The sequence below is a fragment of the Diceros bicornis genome, chromosome 24 (genome assembly GCF_020826845.1).
Source record: "Diceros bicornis minor isolate mBicDic1 chromosome 24, mDicBic1.mat.cur, whole genome shotgun sequence".
Lineage (NCBI taxonomy): Eukaryota > Metazoa > Chordata > Mammalia > Perissodactyla > Rhinocerotidae > Diceros > Diceros bicornis.
This window is the reverse complement of record NC_080763.1, coordinates 26,311,194-26,332,867: the sequence shown is the minus strand read 5'-3', so window position 1 is coordinate 26,332,867 and position 21,674 is coordinate 26,311,194. Positions and strand designations below refer to the sequence as shown.

Genomic DNA, 21,674 nt, shown 5'->3' with positions numbered 1-21,674 from the left:
AGAACTGTTACATTAAAAATATCTATGAAGAAAAGTATGCTAAGGAAGATAAACTCCATCATAACTCCATTTGATTAACAAGAAATTAAAAAATATGAAATCACTTCATTCACATTTCATGTAAGCACACACATTTCATTTACCCACAAATAAGATTTTTTTTACTGTCTATAAAGAAGAAATTATTTTCATTTTGCAGATGAGATCATTTCATTTGGGGTCAATCGATAGCATGGAGAAACAGCAACTTCCTTATAGTTGATCAAGAAATTGATTCAAGGGATACAAATTATTTTCCACTCTCTTTAATAAGCTTGTGGTATTTACAGCATTGCTGAAACTACAAAAAACCTCTCCCTGCCTCAAAGAGATGATATGGTTGCCAGAAAAGCTAACGAACAAATGCAGGGGATTTAAAGGACCATATAAATGACAATAATAGCTAATATTTATTGAGCATTTACCATGTGCTGGTATTGCATCATCTCATTTGATCCTCATAAAAATTCTATGAGGTAAGTACTATTAAAAGACCCATCTTATAGAGAAAGAAATTGAGTTGCAGGGAAGCTAACTAACTTGCCCAAGGGCATATAGATAGTAAGTTGCAGAATGAAACTTTAAACCTGGAAGTCTGCCTCCAAAGTCTGAGCTCACACACACTACACCATATAAACGTGCTTGGAATTCAAAAGTGAAAAAGACCACCGTTGACTGGGGTGATCAGTCAAGCAGGTAACCACGAGATGAGTCCTGGAAGAATGGGTAAGAGTCAGACAGCAGAGAGAAACGGTGAAATCCTTGGCTAGGAGGCCCAAATAAAGACATTTCAAAGGCAAGAACTCAAAACATATATTTAGAATAAGATGAAATAGCCACTCTGGTTAAATATAGAGAGAAAGTATGAAGAAGTGGTGACAAAGTTGAAGCCAAACTACAGAAGGCCATGAGTGGGAGGCTGAAGAAGACATGCTTTTGTGGGCAATGGATACTTCTGAAGAATAGCACAAAAAGCAAGGTGGGGCAGAATGCAGAATATTGAGAAGGGCAGAGAGAATGGAGGTGGGAAGACTCATTATGATACCACAACAGGCAAGATGCGGGACAGAGGGACAGGGTCCAGAAAGGTGAGAAATGAATGAGAAATATAACAAAGGAATTGTCAATAGGATTTTGTGACTGACTAGATGAGGACAAAGAGGAAGAGGAGGGAGAAGGAAAGATCAAAGCTCACTCTGAGGTTTCCAACTTGAGTGAATGGGTGACGACAGTAGTGCCAGCTGCCAGAAACCTACTGGATTATATATAACCATGACTCCATTCTTCACACAATTAGCACATTGTCCTATCTCTCTTCTAGACAAGACATGGGTCATCCTATGTGAGTTTTCTCATTATTTCTTTCTCAAACCTCAAAACCATTTTGTGTTTTGCCTCCTTTCCTACCATCTCTGGGAAAGAAACATTCTTTCTCTTCATGAGTTTAAGAAAGTACAGGTGAAGGGAAGGATTTTATGTAAGGATAAAGTGGACTAGAACATGTTTGTAGCCTGCAAAGAAGAAATAAATAGAGAGGCAGGATCAAAGATGCAAGAGAGAGTGAGGGTAACTAAAGAGTAGACTCCAGGAGGTGACAGGAGAGGGGGAGATGCTGAGCCCAGGTGAACAGGTGAGCTTATAAACATGGAGGGACACCTTGTCCTCTAGGATAAAGAGAGAGAGAAAGTCAATCTAGATAGGAGATAAACAGGCCAACACAGACCCTGAGGTGGAGATAAGCATGATACATTGATATTGCTTAGCTTGGGCCTTTTTGGAAAAGCAGGATGTATAATCACAGACACTTGTTCCTCTCGCTACCTCTCTCACTGAGCCACAGCCATAACGGTGTCCTTGTCATTTCTTGAACATGCCAAGCTTTCCCTTGTTTGGAGTCCCTTTCATCCTTGCTGCTTCCTCTGAGTGGAATGCCCTCTCCCAGATCTTTGCGTGGCTGACTCTTTCTTTCGTCTTAGGTCCCAGCTTAATTATCACCTCCTCAGAGAGTCCTTCCATGACCACTCAGTCAGACCCAACTTCCCTGTCACTCTCTATTCCATTATTCACTTTTACTTCCTTCATGCCACTTATCATTATTTTGAAGTATCTTAGTTGTTTATGCAGTTACTATTGGTCTCCTTCAACTATAATGTGAATTACATAGATTCAGGGTGCTTATATATGGTCTCAGTCACCACATACTCTAACACTTAGAACAGATCTTACAGTAGACACTTCATGAATATTTACTGCACTCATGAATACGTGAATAAGTGATGTGCTATGGAGAAAATGGATATAAGCAGAAATTTAGAACAATAATTCTATTACTGATTCACAAATATTTATTAATATATTAAAGAATATTTTCCATATATCCATGTGCCAGGATCTGTGTTTAAGTCTAAAGGAAGTATTCAATCTATAGAAATCCTAGTCCCTGCCTTCTAGCAGCTCATCTATTGGCGAAACATATGAACACACATCATTAAAACACAATGTGGTAAGGACTCTAATTGCAATTATAATGTAATGGAGTTAAAAACTGAGGGCTGCGAGAGCATATAATAAAGTGCTCCTAACTTAAGCAAAGTAAAACAGGAAAACAACTCTACTAAAGCGCTGAGGATGGTATGCCCCCTCAGAGTTTGGCATGCAACTGTAAAGTGTACGGAGTAACCATGAGGTAGACAGGACGGGAAGTTTATACAACTCCCCCAAGAAGCTTTTCATTGAAAGTAAAGAATGAGCTAAGGTGTAAATTCAGCAGGAGACAAGATCAAGGAAATGATCTCAAGCATGTGTCTAACTGAAGAAATAGAAAAGAGGTAAAGAGAAGATCTAAGATAACTGAAAAGAGAAGGTCTCCTTAAAGGGGCTACGTCTCAAAAGAGGCAAAAGAGAATAATAGTTACACCCAGAAAGGAGGAAGAGAGCTCATCCTGTAAGTCAGGAGAAAAAAAAGTAGCAATAAGTATCTTTGAAGGTAAACCTAAAAGTGGAAGGAGGAAGTTTAGCAAGCCTAAGCTAAATAGTTTCTATTTTCTCCATGAAGTATGAGATAGACCATCTGCTAATACTGGCTGGTGAGGGCGAGACCGAGGGAGAGGGAAGGAGGAGAATTTTATTGGTTGATAATTGGTGTGCAATGTCCCTGCCCTATGCCACATCTTTACTGATCTGTGAAGTGAAAAATCTGTCCCTCTGTCTCTCTTGAAATCTATGCAGAAACTAGTTGTGGCACTCTGTCCACATGGGGGACAGAACACAAGGTTGCAATAGCGCCATAACACTAATGGAACAGTCATTTCTGCATTTGCAAAGCAATTTTAAAAAACATTAGCTAATTAATTAGCTCAATGATTACTTCATCCCTGTAGGTATATGTGTACAAGGACTAGTTTTTTTTGTCTCCTTTGAGGCATTTGAAGACACAAGAGATTTTGTCTCAGTGGGAATGTTGTGGTAGATTACATTTACTGTAAATAAGTGACATTTTTAGAAAGCAATGAGTTCCACTGAATTTATCCTGAAAAGAAAAAAAAAATTGCAAGCTAAATGAGAGACTCCCAGAATCAGACTGAAAATTCATAATAAGCCTAAAAAGTAGCTGCTCCTCATTCTGGCTTTCTGAGGGCATTGGAGGCAAATAATTCCAACTTCACAGGGGATATTGGGCTAGAAGAAAAGAAAAGACACGCTGCACATCTCAAGACAAAGGTATTCCACTGCTTGGCATACCAAGAGGAGCTACTTCCTACTCAGGTCCCATAACGAAAATCATTCTTCCATTAACAGGTTGAGCAATATCAATTTGCTCAGTCAAAGTGGAAAATCAAGCAAAAACTGCCTTCCTCTCAGAACAATCAATGGCAAGGTGAAAGAAATAGGTAATTGTATCCAGTCTCCCAGCAGGACATTTTTGCTTGATTAAATGACCCCTCCTACGAAGTGGAGCCTCTAAATGGTAGTGAGAGACCATTCCACAGAGTGGGTTTAACCACAGAATCACCAACCTTTTCCTGAAGAGCTTATTACCTTTTCTTCTCCATCAAGTCTTTTGACTGGGTTGACGGAGAGGGGAACAGGAGTCAAGATGTCGGCAGTATTTACATCTCAACTCCAACTCCTGTTAACTATGTGATGCTGGGCAGGATACTATCTTTAAATTCAAATTAGTAATGATAAGACAATCCACCTCATAAATTTGTTGTGAGAATTAAATTAGGGAATACGTGCAAAGCACTTAGCCATGTAGACACATGCTTTGCATGCATTCGTATTGTTAAGTGCTCAATATTTGCTAGCCTTTATTGTTGCTATTATGATTACAATTGCTGTGGTTATAATGGTTTTGGAGATGGTGCCAGTGAAGGTCTGAGGAAAGGGAAATAATTATAAGTGACGAATAGGTGATGGTAGTGGCTGGGGACCTAGAATCCTACCACAAGGGCAACCCTATGAGTCTCAGTGGGACTTGTAGAGTCAACTGATTTGGAGATTAATCAGGAAAGTCTTCAATGAACCTGGTCTAATCAGTGAGTTTCATTCTTTCTTTTCAGAAGGCTCATTCATTGGATAGCTACAGGATCTTATGTTTGGAAGGAAACGAGAAAATCAAGACTGTCTACTCATTTGATGCTATAATCCTCTCGACAACCTCAGCAAGGTGATTGCCCAGACCCTGCTTGGATGCCTTGAGTGACAGAGAATGTATTACTTTGAAGGCAGCTATGGACAGCTCTCATTGAAATGCCTTCCTTATATTAAGTACCCAGCTTTCACTCATTTGCCTTAGTTCCTCTTCCTGAGGATATATGAAGCACGTTTAATCCCACTTTCACAGGACAGTCCTTCATGTGTGAAGACAACTCTCAACCCTTGGGCTCAGGCATCTTTTCTTCCTCAGGTTAAATGTCCTTGGATCCGTCAACCAATTCTTATTATGTCAGCATCCTGAGTCCCTTCATCTTTTTCATAGTTCAGCTCTAAACATGTTCTAATCTATCAGTCAGCTAACCTTTTGAAAGCTTATCAACCAGAATTGAATAGAAACACCCCCAGTAATCACATTATCACATAGTGATATGATGATATTGACGATGATGATGAATACAATTTACCAAGTATTTTCTATATACCAAGCATTGGTCTAAGGGTTTTACATTTATTATCTCAGGTAACATGCACAACAATCCCATGAAGTAGGTATAATTATTCTCCCCATTTAATAAATAAGCAAAATGAGGTACAGAGAGGGTTAAGTAACTTGCCTAGCATCACATAGCTAGTGTGCGTAGAGCTGGGCTTTGCAGCCAAGAACTCTAGCTCCAGAGTCTGCTCTCTTAGTCAATAAATTACACTATAGAACTGTCATCTCCTTTGCTTTATACATCATACCTCTATTAATTCAGCCTCAGATCATGTAGGCACATATTTTCTCTCATTCCAAGCTCCCTGCCCTTCACAAAGTTGATGAACATGCTCTCTTACCTTCCTCCACCTCTCTAATACAGATGTTGGGTAAGATGAAGCATTGTGACATCCACTTGAAATTTCCATATACATCAAAATAGATTCATTCATCAGGATCCATTGGTATGTTTAAATAGTTACTCCTTCACTGAATAGCTCTGACATCCAATCCCTTTTTCCCCATCCTGTTGATGAGGATATCACAAAATGTACTGCCAAATATCTTGCTGATATTTAACTATGCTAGGTCCATGGTACTTTCCTGAATTATAATTATAGTAACAATATTGAATGGATATGTGAATTTGGTTGATGTGATATGGCTTGTTGTTACTGAATGATTGTGGTTCTGTTGATCACTCTTTTCTCTTCTGTGGGCTCATAACTTATATAAATAATGCACTCCAGAATCTTTCCCAGACTCCAGCGAAGCTCATAAGTCCATAGCTTGAATTATCTATACTTTTTCCATCTTTAGTCTTTACCATTTCTCAGCAACCCTCTCTACCATTTCTCAAAAACCACCAACTGGATTTCAAAAATCTTATTTGCAAATCCTCTCTGTATCCTGGCATATTATTCACCCAAGTCAAAAAATTTGAATTAATGGAGTGCAATTGGGTGCTTTCTAACAGGCTCTGGTATTCAATTTCCTATCTTTGTCTATTTTTTCCTGTCCGAAGACCTATTTTCTTGTCAGAGAAGACAGGGGTAAAATAGGAGCATAAGGAATTCTTTCACATCACTTAAGGTTCTCTGCTGCAAATGACAGAAAATCCAGCTCATGCTGGTTTAGTCAAAAGAAGAAATTTATTCAGTCATGGCTGGAAATCCAGGGGTAGTCTAGTTTGAAGAAAGTTTGATCCAGAGCCTTAAAAATGTGCCCAGTACCTAGTTTCTCCCCATCTTTGGCTCTGCTTTTCTCCATTCTGGCTTCATTTTTGGTCTCTATGTGGTGTCAAAATAGTGGCCAGAAGCTCAGTTTTATACCATTCTCAGTTCTAGCCCACAGGAAGGAGAATTGCCTCCTTATGACACATAAACAACAGTTCTGAGCCTGTATGTCACTGATCCACATTGGGTTAGGTGCCCACCTATGAACAAAGTAACCATGGCCAAGGGAATGGAAGTCCCTGATTGACTTAGAGTTCGCATGCTCACCAAGGGAGCCAGGAGTAGAGTCAGTGCCACCGAGTCACTGGACTGAAAATGAAGGGAAATAAAAATCAAGAAAAATTCATCAAAAGAAGAGGAAAGGGATATTAGAGCTCTAAAAAAAAAAAATGTTCACCATATCTACTTCTCCATCAACAACTCATCAACTATAAGCAGCAAAACATTACTTACTATATTTATTCCAGCATTAAGTGAAGAACCTCTTTCTGCTTGTCATAACACTGCAATACTAAAATCCTGGAGGCTTCAGCCCTCCTGATACTATTCGGAACATACCACTTTCTTAAAGCCATCCTGGGCTACATGCTCACATCTTGTTCCCTCTGTGAAATGAGCTTCATATTCATCACACAACCCCAGCGCTCAGGGTTTTGTTTCCTCTTCCTCTGTGACACAGAGCGCCATTCTCTCTCCCGCCCATTTCAGTTCCTTATAATCCAGAAGGTAATTTCTTTTCCAGAAGATCCAGTTTATCCTCTTTACAAAAATTTCATTCTTAAATTGAATCGCATGATATTGACCATAGTTGACCTTTCTCTTTTACCCACAAAAATGGCAATTTCTTATGATCAACCCCATAGCCAGCTCCTGAGAGGTAGTTTCTCTTCTTCCTTTTCTTCTTCTGCCACATTCTTCCATTTCCCAGCCTCTGATCCATGTTTCCACTTCTTTCTATCTTGTTGGATTCTTGTCCCTCTTGGTCTCCTTTTTGTATTGGTTCTTCCATTCTGTCAAGGCATTTTTCCTCCAAGCCTACAGAGTGGGTTCCTGCATATCTTCCAAAGAGTAGGGAAATATATCCTACCTTCCTATCCAAAATTTGATAAGCAATAACTTGTATTTCTACACTAGAAGTCATCAACAGTAGTGTGCACTTGGTTTGGGAATGACCACTTTCCTCATTTTACAGATCAAGACATGGACGTCCAAAGAGGTCGTATGGTTTTCTAATTGGCATCAGAACTGGATCTGGTGGCCAGGTTCCAATCCAGTTGTTCTTTTTATTAAACTACACTGGACTCCCCTAACTTCTGCAGTTTTTTAACTGTAGAAACAGCAAGGAGCAATAAGTGGCTCCTTGACCAGATATGACCAATTTGGTTTCATAAATAATAACATCACCATTTGCATGGTCCTTTATAAACGATAAAGCTTTATCGTTTATAAAGCACCTCCATTTTTTTATCCCATCTGCTCCCAAAATAAACATTTTTGAAGTCAGTATTATTATCTGATGAAAAAACTGAGACTAAGAGCAGTGAAGTGACTTGCTATATGTCTTGCAGCTGGTAATGAGTAAGTCTAGGCAGATTCAAACCCTGAACTTGTGCTGCTAAAGCCAACCCTCTTCTCATCTTTCATGCTGACTCTGAAACCTTCACTTGATCTTTGCTTACTCTGGGACCACACAGTATGTTCAATGCTGGGAAAAAGGGAATGTTTAGGCCCAAAGCCATGGCCTAAGTTTACCTGATTATGTACACAGCATTTATTACCACCTGAAAAATCAAGAAGTATACCAAAACAAGAGCTTGGGAAGTAAAAGGGTAGGGAAAATGAAAACAGGAAGGAAAGAAAAAAAGTATCGTAAGTGAAGAAGCAAGAGGACAAGACAAAGAAAAACCAGAAGATAAATTGTGGTAGCATAAGAGACAGCCGCAAAAGACAGTGAGACGGGGCAAAATAAAATGAGTATATTAAAAAAAAAAAGGCAACCACAAACACAGTATCCCAAAGCCCGCAGGTGCCAGCAATTCAAATAAACGTATAGCAATTAACAGAATTAACACAGCCTTAAATAGCTTGGCTCACCAGATGTGGACTCCTATCAGGGTTCTATAAAATGTAAAGTTATTGCAGATTAAACCATTAATCATCTGTTCAGAGACTATCTCTGGCTGCAAAATCCCATTCGGTTTTAAATGGCTAATAATCACAAAGGGATGTGGAATGTAATGTGCACAACGAGCTTCTACCCAATCCTTTTCCCTTTAAATATGTGTTCCACTCCCCAGTTCTCCTGCTTTTCCCTCCTCCCCGTTAGAGATGCCATGAGAAAAGGGAGGTGAGATAGAACAATGTGTCCTGGAAGTCTCAGCAGCTTTCGAGCTTCTCCACGGGCAAACGGAGAGCCAAATGGAGAACCAACATACCAGGGGAGAAGTAACAGATTGAGGAGAAAAGAGGACGGTGTAGAAAGAACCAGATCAAACAACATGGAAGACCCCAACACATAGGAGGATATTGCTACGGGCTTGAGTATGTTCTCTGGCGCTGGTGACAGAGACATTATTCACGCAACTCAGTCTTGACTTGGCTTTCTTCTACTACCTTGTGTTTCATCCAACAATAATAGTTCAGTAACACCGAGGACAGAGGAAAGGAGAAATGTATGTCCTGACAGAGAGAATCGTTGGGAACTGAAATGGGAGTCAGAAGGAAGTGCTTTTCTACAGAAATTTTAAGGTTCAGAGAGGCACTCTCCTGGCCCAGTGCTTAAGCCAATGGACCAGGCCTTCCTGACCCTGCTCTTCAACTTCCCGAGACAAAAATATACATCAAGTGGAAAGAGTAGATGGACTAACTTCAGTTCTCAAGGAATTTAAAACCTGATGAACAAGACGCCAACCTGACCATGTCATTCTACTACTTAAGTTCTTTCAATGGCTCCCCATCACCTAAAGTCCACGGGTGTAGCGTGAAATAAATCTCTCTATGATCTGGTCCCCACCTAACTTTGCAGCCGCATTTTCAAAACTCCTAATCTTATATTTTGTGCCTTGAAATTAGCAAATCGTAAATTCCCCACCCAGACACCATGACGTGCCCTGTCTCCATGCCTTTGTTCTTGCTGCCCCATCGTCCTGGAGCACCTCTCCCTTCATTCTTCCCTGTTCGCATCTATTCATCTTCAAGCCTCACCCTAAGCATTATCTCCTCCACAGAGTTTTCCTGAACCCCAGGATATGTTAAGTCCTTCTCCTCAGCAGCCCCATTGCACCTGTTGAATGCCTCTTTTTGTGCATTAACTACGTTTTATTGAAATTATATTTCTGTGTCTGTCTCCCCCACTAACTGTGAGGTCCTCTAAGGCAGGAACTGTGTCTGATCCATCTTTGTATCTTAGCACAGTCCTTGGCATACTGTAGGTTTTCAGTATATATCTGTTGATCTAAACTCCACCAGATATGAGAACTCCATGAAGTTAGCTCATTCATTTATTTATTTATTTGAGACATACATATTGAGTGCATTATTTTATGCCAGGGACTCATCTAGGTGCTGGAGAAACACCTGAACAGATGAGGCCTTTGTCCTTATGAAGCTCACATTTTAACAAAGGATGATTGACAGTTGCCAAATAAACAAATGTCTGAAGGCAACAAACTAGGTAATGACTGAGGGTAGGTGGGACAAGTTATCCCTACTTCAGCAAAGATGAGAGAATTTAAGTAGGGCAAACCTCAGAATAAAGTCGTTTCTTTCCCTCTAGACAGTGATTTGCTTATATGGGAAGTATAGAGATATGCACGAGCTAATGCATATTCATTTATCCTTATGTTTATACGCATAAACTGTTTATAAGATGCATTACATAATCCTTAATAATAATTATTATAGCAAAACAGCATTGTATATTTCTGTATGGTTTCACTTTCATGTACATTATTTCATTTGCCTTTATGAAGAACACAACAGAGACCTGTTATATCTATGTTATGGGTTAGGAAACTGAGACCCAAACAAGATCCATGGCTTATTCTAGGCCATATAGCCAGTCATAAAGCTGGTATTCCCAGCCAGGTTTTCTGATTTTAAACCCAGTATTCTTTTCATTACACTAGGACACCTCCCTCAAAGCCTGTTCAATCCCATTCTTCCCAGAGCAGGTTCCAACCCATTTCTCTTAGCCTTGCTGAGCCTTTTTATGTAATACTTCTCTCATATCAGATAGCTGGGGGGTTCCTAAAAGCTTCAACTATTGCCATGTCAAGATGTTCTTTACTGAGTCCAAGAAAGTCACATGGTCATAATGCCTAAGAGCATTTATCTAAAAGCTATTTATTAATTTACAAACACGTGATCTCACTCAGCAAATATTTATTGAGATCCCACTAGGCGCCAAAACCCATTCTATGAGCTGGAGACACAATAAGAACAAAAATAAGACAGACACATGAAAACCTGAAAACATGATGAGGAATAAGATGCTGACTTTGTGATGTTTACGTGGACACAAATCTTGTATTGATAACTAGGGCCTTTGGAGAACCCCAATAGTCTGATGCAACTTGGACACTTTTTGTTGGGCTCTTACAATAGTATCAAGTCAGGAGGTGTGCACACAGGTGAAATCCACAGTTGTGTTGGCTCAATAGTGGAGCCAGAACTTAACTTTCAGGTGCGAAGTAACTGTAGTTCCAAAGATAAAACCTATTTTGTGCCATACACAAAGTTTCAATGATCTGGACCAGAAACTCCATAGCCCCTTTACTATGTTCCCATTTTGAAGAAAATAACACACAAAAGCACCCAGTTCAGCTTAAGGCAACTTAGAGCCACAAATGGCAAGAGAAGGCGGAAGAAAGAGATATAGAAGGGAAGAAGAAATTGGAAAATAACTGGAGACTATTCTAAGGGTAAATAGTTAAAGTGGGTAAATGGGGTTTATCAAGGAGTGAAATCTCAACACAGCTGGAAGCTTTTGCTGTTTACTCAATTGTCAAAGAGAAATACCAAGAACTAGAGAAGAATTTCCCAGACCTGCCCACAGAAAAGTGAACTGTAATGATTAAAAGGAAAGAAAGAGGGGCCGGCCCGGTGGCGCAAGCGGTTAAGTGCGCGCGTTCCGCTGCGGCGGCCTGGGGTTCGCTGGTTCGGATCCCGGGCGCGCACCGACGCACTGCTTGGCAAGCCATGCTGTGGCGGCGTCCCATATAAAGTGGAGGAAGATGGGCACAGATGTTAGCCCAGGGCCGTCTTCCTCAGCAAAAAAAAAAAAAGAGGAGGATTGGCGGATGTTAGCACAGGGCTGATCTCCTCACAAAAAAAAAAAAAAAAAAAAAGGAAAGAAAGAATGTGCCAGGACTACATTAGACTCAAAGTTATCTGTGTAAAACACTCGGACAAACGAGAAAGCCTACCATGTCCCTTAGAGAGACTATAATACTACATATGTAAAGGAGAGATGAGGGCAAAAGTTAATAAAGTTGTAATTTTGCCTAACATTTCCCCCAGTGTTTTGGACTTTCTTTTTTCTAACTTGATCTGGATTTAAATGCAAATTTATGCTGCTGGCTAAGTTACTGTTATTTCTGTTATTGACACTGTTTTTCAGAACAGCTTTTAATTTTTAAGCTATTAAGTGCCACTTTTCACTGACTTTTAAAGCTGTCTGCGTGTGTGCATGTGCACGTGTGTGTAGATTTTATTTATTTTAGGCTCTGCATGGATAAAGTCATTAGAGAGATCTTCATGTTTTTATGAGGCTTGTTTCAAAATACTCAGGGGCATCCTTCCCCATTGATAGGTTGGGGAGTTGCTTCTTTGACTCAAAATACATAATTGAGAGATGATTCAATATAACTGTGTACAGAGGCAGACTGGTCCTACAGGCCACCCCCAGATGATATCCAGGAGAAACTGCATGCTCAGGGCTGTTTCACTGCAAAAATGGATGAGCTTTCCACAGCAATCAATGCCTCATTTATGCCTGAGCCACACGTGGTAACAGAATGTACCTATCTATTTCTGATGAGAGTGTAATTCCAATACAGGGTGATTTAACAGTGTTTAAGAGTCTTTCAGGGTTCATTAGACACTGAGTAGTATATACCTTTATTCTATCCAAATGGGAGTAAATCCCAGGGAAGAGGTTCTCTATGCCTACCGCAATTCCGTAAAGAATGACCAATGGAGTCCCTGTAGCCACCAGAAGCCGGGGCAATGTCCAGCAGAGAAAGGAAAACATTCTTTGGGTTTTCTTCTGTAATTTGTCCTTCAGTCCAAGAACAATACAAAGCTGTAATTGGATTTTTCCCTCTTTTGTCATGTCTCCTTCCTATCTCTTCCTCTCAATTCACACATAGTTTATTGCAGCAAGGCCCAGCTCAAATATCAACTCTTCTCCAAAGCTGACTCCCACTTTAAATCTATCTGTTTCCTCTACTCAATTAGAGCATTTAATCTGTGGCACTGAACATGTTGTGTCCTGAGGTGTAATTGTTCACTTAGAGATCTCATCTCCGTTCCTAAATTATAAAGTCTTCGAGCATGGAGACTATAGCTTGTAAAGAGCCAAGAGTTTAGTTACAGCACAAAAAAGGTGCCCAGTGATTATGTGATAAATTTGTCCATTCAATAAATATTTATTATGTACCTACCAGATGTCAGGTACAACAGACGCAAATCCCATCTTGACATGGCTCACAGTTGCATGGTGTGAATGAATGCATGTACAATGCCATCTTACATATAATGGATGTTCAACAAATTTTAAATAACTATAATAAGAATAAAACATGTGCTTTGAGAGGAGGCTCATAAACATGTCACATGAGATCTTTATCTACAAGAAAGAATACTGTTAGCTTCTCAGGGAATTTCCCCAGGGAAATAATATAGATATCGTAGGCAATCAAGCTTAGCTTAGATTAAACAAAAATGTGCAGTATACCACTCAGATGACACCGTGTTCTAAAGAATTCTACCAAATCAAGTCTGATTCTTTTTGCCTCAACGATTGACCTTAGAGATTAAACTTACACTTGACTGAAGCTCCTTTGCTCTCAGACAGAGGTCTCAACACATCAGCTACAATAGTAATAAATGAGTAATGGCAAAGCCCCACTGCTTTCTCACAGTTGCTAGCTTTCAGGAGAAAAAAAAGAAAGGAAAAACCAGTCTTCTGGGCCTTAATGTTACATTCTAAGAATTTTCCTTCATCTCAAATAATGAGACCTTTGGGAACACCAAGCATGGCAAAGGTAAAATAATATATATGTTATGTTTTAGACAAGACACAGAACCATGAATTGAGCCACTTTTAGCTAGAGCTTCCCTACTTGCCAAGTCAAAAGTACAAAATCCAACTTTACACGTGACTAATTCCTTGTGATTTCAAAGTCCTTTCATCTGTGTTATTTCCTTTAATTTATAAAGTGCAGCTACCTATGGGATAAGGTTCTCCGTTAGTTAGATGAGGAAACAGAACCACAGAGCACTTAAATGGCAAACCCAAGCCCATGCAACCAGTTTAAGCTGGGACTAAAACCTGGGATTCTACTTCCAAGTCCAAAGTCTTTTCTGCTACAACCTGCAGCCTCATAGAATAGATCAGAGGACAAATCCAGTCATGGAACTGGAAATTTCATTTGTTCTTAGACAGTCGGTGTATTAAATGGAGTGTGCGAACTTTACCTCTTTAAGGCAGCCCATGAAGTTGTTGCTGACGGGTGAGCCTGGCAAGTCAGCGGTACTTGGGCTTCCTCCCACGTAGAAGAAGTCATCTGAGCCCAGCATGGTGTAGTCCTCCTGAGTGTAGCCCGTCGTAGTAAGGATGCCATCCACAGAGATTGTCACCTGGTGGCGGGACACAGGGACAAAAAAAAATCCCAACAATGACCTTACAGTCCTATCAAAATCCAGTGGCTTCCCCTACCTGTGGTGTCACTTTCATTATGATTTTGGTGAGGTATTCTTTCTAATTTGGTTTTATTTTGGTATGTGCAGCCAAGTTCCATTTTCTGGTCTGCCTTTCCTGTGGTCCAAGCCTCCAGCATTCCCCTGCAGACTCCTGGGAGACTTTGTTGGACTTGCCAAGCTGAGCAACTTGCTCTACCCATCACACTCTTTATTCAGTCAGGCTAGAAAATGGAACTATCCTCAGACAACATCTCTTGTCTCAGTTCATTGGTAAAATGATCATTTATTTTTTGTCATGATTGTTATTTATGGTGGTAGTGAAAAACAGCAAAGGAGACATTGATGACGGGGTTTGTTAGGGGTTGGTCTTTGGTTGCTGGTGTTTTTTTCCTTTTTTCTTTTCTTTTTCTTTTCTTTTTTGTTTGTTTCTTTTTGGGCTCACACCACACTGACAAAACATGCATTCAGGGAGGGAAGGAGAATGGTCTTGATTTTGATGTGTCATGGATGATACATGCTATGGACTACCCCAGGACACCAACCCCTGCCCTCCCTTCACTGCCATCACCACCACCGAGAGAAGAAATGACCCAAACCAAAAAGGCAATGCTAACAAAAAGAAAGGAATGATGAGGCATAATAACCAAAATAATAATAATGCCCACAGGGAGGAAATAGCACCCATACACCCAACATCCATGAAAAGAGCAGAAGGCAGTGAGAAAAGATGGGGCCTCAAAGCGTGCACACACCATACCTAGATACACCCATGCAAAAATTATCTGGAGCCAAGAGAGAAGGCGGAAGAAAAAGGTAAGGCAGTGGGAAAGGGTGAGGACCAACGGAAATGGAACCAAGAGAAAGAATCAAAATCCACTTCACACTTACATGCACTGAACAAACTGAAAAACAAGATGGAAGTGAAGCAAAAAACCCACTCAACACTAAAGGGTCGTCTTTCCCCTGCCTGCCACCTCCCTCACTAAAAAAAAGAAAAGAAAAAGTCCAAACCCAACCCCCAAATATATGAAGGATGAGAGGACAATGAAGAAGAGTGGAGACAAAAAAAAAAAAGAGAGAGAGAAGAAAGTGGAATTGGGTTGATGATTGGCAAGTTGTTAGTAATGAGGAGGAAAATGAGGGAACAAATTCCGATGCCAATGGGGAAATCCACGAGACAGGAACATGCCATGCAGAGTTTGTATGGAGAACACAATTGGCGGAGCTCCCTTTGGCCACGGTGGGGAGAAAGGTGATAGAAAGGAAAGGAAGAATCTAGGAAGTAGAGTACTTTCCTCCCCAGATCACCTGTGGCAGCCGTGGCCACTCAAAAGGGAAAGAAAAAAGGGATTAGGAGTGGGGAGGAGGGAAAAGAAAGGAAGAAGAGTGAGGGATAGGAAGTCACGGAGAGAAGAAAATCCTCGATAGATATCCTGTCGTCCCTAGTCTGTAACTTGGAAGTTGCAAAACAAGAAAACAAAACAAAACAAATTTAGCTAAACAGAGAATCCTTCTTTAATAATATGTTTTGGAAAAACAATTACAAACTGGAGAAAAGGAAACCGTCCCAACCAAACTCGTTCAAATATCATTTCCAGGACAGGTGCATCCCCTTCCTTTTTTTTTTTTTTTTTTTTTTTTAAAGAAAAAGAAAGGCTTGCATTTAATTCAACAAAAAATTTTAAAAGAAGAGGAAACAAGTCTAAAGAGGATAAAAGGGAGTTTGGGGAGGGGAAGGAGGGCAACACACGGCAAACCCAAAAAAAGAGACAATAAGAATGATATCTACCAGACAATGTAGTTTGTTTACCATAGCGTGTCCGATGCCTGAGTGCTTTGCGGAAAAGGGGGAAGAAAGGAAATTAAAAATTGTGAACAGAACGATTGTTAATTAAAAAAACTAAAAACAAAGATGAGTCGTTAGGGTGTTAGTACATTAGTCGGTTAGTAAAATGACACATTGCATGAATGATCTTGTGTTAGTTTTTCAAAAAAAATGCACCCGACACAGAAAAAGAGAGTGGGGGAAGACGATGAGACCAGGACTCTATGGAAAACTTTGGCACTCGGGGCTCAGCCAGGAAAGGAGCTGCTGTGTCCACCTTGTCATTTTAACTCCCCGCTTCTTCCAAATACACTCAGACCAGACCTCACCTCACTAGAATTAGCATCATACTTACTTTCCAAAGGCTCTTCTGAATGAACACAGCCCCGTTCCCTCCCCACCCTCCAGCAGATACACATTCAACCTGCCCTAAAAAAAAAAAAACCCCAAAGTTTATCATTCCATATGTAGATAAATAGATAGAGCTGAAATATAGATAGGTTGGGGATTTTTTTTTTTTTTTCACATCTGGCTCTGACTACACGCATGGACAAACAAGACTTTCTCCTAGAACGAAAAGAACTTAAAACATTTACAGATCACATCTAGAGTAACTGTCATTGGAATGCATCAAAATAGTTGGAGTCTTCTTTATTACCCAATGAAGTCATTATTTTGTTTACTCTGCCAGAATGCTTCCTGTTGGAATCGCTCTCCCCCCATTTCTCTTTAAGAATGCTTTTCAAGCTTTTAAGCAATGTCTTGTATGGAAAGCAGAGAGGACTGGCAGGTTAAAAATGATTAGAGAAGCCCTACAACATGATCGCCATGACCTTGGACTCAGGCAAGGTCAAAAAAAACTAAAGGCAAAAAAAAACAAAAAAACCCACACAAATACCTCACTACCTTGGTCCCTAATCCCAGTAATATTCTGAAACAAAAATTCCACATTCCTTACTTTAATCAGAACCCCCAGTGTAGTACCTGGCCTTGGCCCTGACTTGGTTCAAAGGCAGAACCACGAGTAGACAACCAAGAAGGAGGAAATGGGGGAAGTTCTTCTCCATTTGGTAATGAATACTCCAGGAAACTCCAAGTAAGCTTTCCTCAGATGAATTTTTGTCACACAAGCCTTTCAATCTTACCAAAAAAGTAGATGAGACTGCCATAAACTTATCAAATATTTATGAAGTGATTTACAGTTTAAATTGAAATAGACAGGGGCTTCCCACACCTTCCAATGTATCCTAGGAAACTCAAAAAGATGTTATCAATGTATTTTTAATGGGTAAAATAATAATTTTAGATGATTCAGTGCTGAAAGGATTGCATCTGCAAAATCAACTCTGCTTTTCTGAGATTTCCCTCTCTTTCAATAAATTATATTTGGATGCAAAATTCAGTCAGGCTTTCAAGGAAGTCCAATTTTAGGTGCACTTTCTCTACAAGATTCATACTCCCTCTGCCGAGAAATGCCCCAGTACCCTAGGGCCTCTGTAGCGTTGTCTAGAACTAAGAGGTCTACTTAGCTGCACCCTTGGTGATGGACAGACGCAGTCACCTTCATGACGGAATACTCAGCCTGTAAATCGTGTGCATGTCACAGCAAGTCTAGCACCCAGGCCATGGATGAGCTCATAATCCTTCCGGGACATAAGGTGCTTTGCATATTTAGCCACCACACATGGCTGGGGAGGATTGTAATCACCATCTCACAAATGGAAACTGTGGTGCAGAAAGGCTAAATAGCCTGTCCGAGGGCACAGAGAGGACTTGGGTCTTAGAATTTGGAAGAGAAACCCTCCAGGATCGCTTGCCTCTGCTTGCTCTGACTAAGACAGCACAACCAATATTTGAATTACAGTTTGATTTACCCCCATTTCAGTTTAAAGGACTGAATTGGGGCCCAATTCTATTTTCAAAAAGTGTTTTTAGTAGAAATAAACGTAAGCCTTTCTCCGGTTAATTGGAATCACTCTAGAACGGCACAGAGAGAGTTAGAGAAACAGATTGGTTGGCGAGAGCCACACACTGATTCTGCTCACCAGCACGTGAAAATTCTCCCCTCCACTGCCTCAAGCCTAGAGGGTGTTCTTGTGTGCCTGCCAATCAAAACTGGCAAAAGGTCATATCTCACTTTTGGGTCTAGCCTCCGCAACTCAAACATCTCAAGCCCTTATATGCTAGCAAATGGAAATTTGATTTGGTATCTCTTGACAGTTGAGAAGGTCTCTTCTGAGTAAGTATGGATGGGGAACAATGAAAGAAGACATCAGCAATAGTGGGGTTCTTGGGCCTTGGAGGAAAAACAAAAAAGTGATTCAAAAATGTCCAATCCGTGTGTATTAAGATGATCGGGGATTCCTAAGTCTTGTGTTATTTAGCAGCTTCATCACAGATAGAATAGAATTTCCCATCAGGTGGCTTTCTCCACGTACTTGAGTGTGGAAATGGGTGTTTCAAATATTGCGTTTCCAACGTGCGCAAGACTTCTCCATATGTTTAGCATTATTAAGAAGTTACACTTTCACCAAACAGAAAACGTATGCAAACACTTATCGGTTCTTATGCTTTCATATTTACATTCAAAGGCATTAAATCAATCATATTGCAGAAGAAAATTTAATTAGCACCTTCTGGAAATTTGCATAATGTTTTCTGGTTAATAAGGATGAATGCTGTCCAACTGGGTTTAATGACAAATTCACAAGTAGAAAAACCAAGGGAAAACGGCAACCTGGAAAAGGCAATCTCAACACAGACCTTGTCTTTTATTGGAATTGCTTGTCTTTTTTGATGTGGGCTGGTGAGGTATTATTGTTATTTTTATTAGTTATGAAATTGAAAACAACTTCACTCGGCTAAGGCTTTCTGAGAGTGTTGTCACCTGACGGAGTTGCCTGCTTAGAACCGGCAAGCGACGGGAGTTCTCAAGCACGGACAGAACCAGGAAAAGCTGCTCCAAACTTGACTTTTTTATTTGGGTCCTTCCGCTTGCCAGGCCTCTCAGTCAACTGAAGAGTCTCGGAGGGAGAGACGGGGCAATAAAGTAAGACCACCGCACCAAGGAACAGAGAAACAGAGGAATTCAGAAAGATTCCAGCTAATTCATTCCAAGGCTAGAGGTTAACACAACAGCTGACAAAATAAAAGTGGGGGAGGGTAGTAAATTAAAAGGAAGAAGAAAAGAAGACTCTTTCTGGAAGGAATGAAAATTATGCCATCCTGGCAATGGCTAACTTAATTAAAAAGAAAAACATATATTCAAAGAACAAGGAAAATCTACCAAGCTGCAGAAACAAAATGCTGTCCCTAATTGAATTTAACAATAATACAAGATTCAAATGTAAATAAAAAAAATGATAAAAAGGAAAGCAGAATAAAAGGAATGAGAGTACTTATAACTTTTATTATCTATACAACTGAATGTTTTTTCTTAAATAACAAGCACAAATGGAGAATTGAAGTATGAGGAGAAACATACTTTAATAATTTTCCTTGTGAAATTGCAAAGACTGGGAGAAAGTTAGACTATGACAAATCCACACCCGTATCTTTACTGGTCTCCACCTCACCCATCACCTCCTTCACTAACTTGCTCCCCCGCTACCTAGGATGAAGGTCCAGGCACTCTCTGCCCTCAGCCATTACCTGCCGGAGGTTGCGTGTCACTTTGACATCGTGCCAGGCGTTGTCATTGAATTTTCCATTCACTGGCTCCACAATGGCCTCAAAGGCCCCGGACCCCAGGTTAATGACCAAGGAGACCGCGCCATCCTTCAGAGCCAGGTTGACATAGTCAGCTGACTTGCCCGTGTGCAGGATGAGCCCGTTCCGCTGCCAGGTCTTAAAGGAGAGGGTGATTTCATCACTGCTGCTCTGGATTGGGTTCTGAGACAGGTCGTAACACAGGTACTCTGAGCCTCGGAAAGTAGCCACATTCTCCTCTCGAGCTGTAGGAAAAGGAAAGAGGAAAGCAGTCAACACTTGACTGGCATGAGTCAGATCTATGCAAATACCAAAGAGAACATGCCCCAGGGGCATTGTCCCTGCCAGTGGGTTGACACCAGCACAATACCTGCTCCAACTCTTCTACAAGACTTATATCTAAGAACCAGGGAAACTAGCAGAGAAGCTAATTGCAGAGAAGCTGTGTGTTCACACAAGGGTAGAAGACCAACACCATAGTGCAGGAGAGCTGGCAGCCTTTCCTTCAAATTTTACCAAAGAAAAACTTCAAGGGAAATTTCGTGCAAAATGATAAAGTGAAGCTTACACTGCCTTTGCTTCAATGATGTTTTTTAAATGCTTGTAGAAGAGCTGGTTTAGCATGGATAATTAACTGTTCCGACAAAGGTTCTTTAGCTCTAGGTACCTTTTATTGAGCAATAGCTAAAAATCAATTGCCCTGAGAGATTTGGCTCTGATTTCCATCCATCAATAACCCAGCTGACTTTGGTTTCCATGGTACAGTCCTGAGCCCAATGGAACGTGACTGGGTTATTAAATAGGAGGCTGGACCTGAGAGGGTGATCAAGCAACTGAGGAAAAGAGAACAGAATGAATTTTGGTATGATGCTTTGACAAGATAGCAATACCTCCCTCAAACTCAAAGGGACCTCAGCTCTAAGGGTCTCCTGTTTTAGATGGCTGTGGTCGGATCATCCTATGAAACATCTCTTCCCACAGGACTAGGGATCCATAGATCCAAAATTGCATTCCACTTGAGCCCATATTCTCTTTCAAGACTATATTCTGGATGCCTGGATCCTGTAATTCCCTACCCAAAGAGCTCCAAGTCTGTTTCCAGGGCTTGTGCAGGCCTCTTCCCTAGATCCATCTTTCTGAAGGCAAACCATGCTGCCAGTGTGCATACCTTGACGTCTGAGGGCTAGCCATGGGGGTTTGGACAGAGCTTGGCCATGTGGGCTGGGGCATCCAAGTGCATTTATACCAGACCTCTTGTGATACAGGATGGAGCCAGAGGTGGGAAGAGAAGGGGAATAGGTCACAGGCCAGAGGGGCTGGTTTTCCCTGTGCTACCATTTCCCGAGGCGGGACTCAGAAGAATCCAAAAATTCTAAATTTGAACCTGGCTTATCAGGTAGTTACAAAGGTATATTTGTCAAAGTAAGAGAATGGAATATATTTTATTTAATCTTTTGTTGATTTAATTTATAATTTCAACACACAGCATGTGGACTTCCATTTTTCCTCCCTCCAGGCAGCCTCACTTAGAGTGGCCTACTTCATATCAGGGCTGCTCAAAATCTATCAAAACACCTCATTAATGAGAAGAAATGCATAACAACACAAGTTTAGATACGCAGTTTCCCTTTAAAGACTGGGGGCTACAAAAAGAGGGAATTCTATTTTCCCTTCCAGAACTACACTTCACCTTATTAACCAAAGCCAATTTCACCTCAACTCAGATCCTTATCAACCATTACAGCTCTTGGTAAGTCACTTGAGTAAAATAAAATAAATATTTTCTCATCATGAGGTAAGGGCTGTA

General features: G+C 40.6%; 1 protein-coding gene across 1 annotated transcript in view; it reads right to left on the bottom strand.

The window, feature by feature from the left end:
- Positions 1 to 21,674, bottom strand: part of NRXN3 (neurexin 3) — a 1,476,736-nt gene that overhangs the window by 1,085,578 nt on the left and 369,484 nt on the right. The window contains 3 exon segments of the mRNA XM_058567468.1: positions 14,110 to 14,271; positions 16,124 to 16,168; positions 19,811 to 20,104. Of these exon segments, the coding sequence (XP_058423451.1) occupies positions 14,110 to 14,271; positions 16,124 to 16,168; positions 19,811 to 20,104 (501 nt within the window).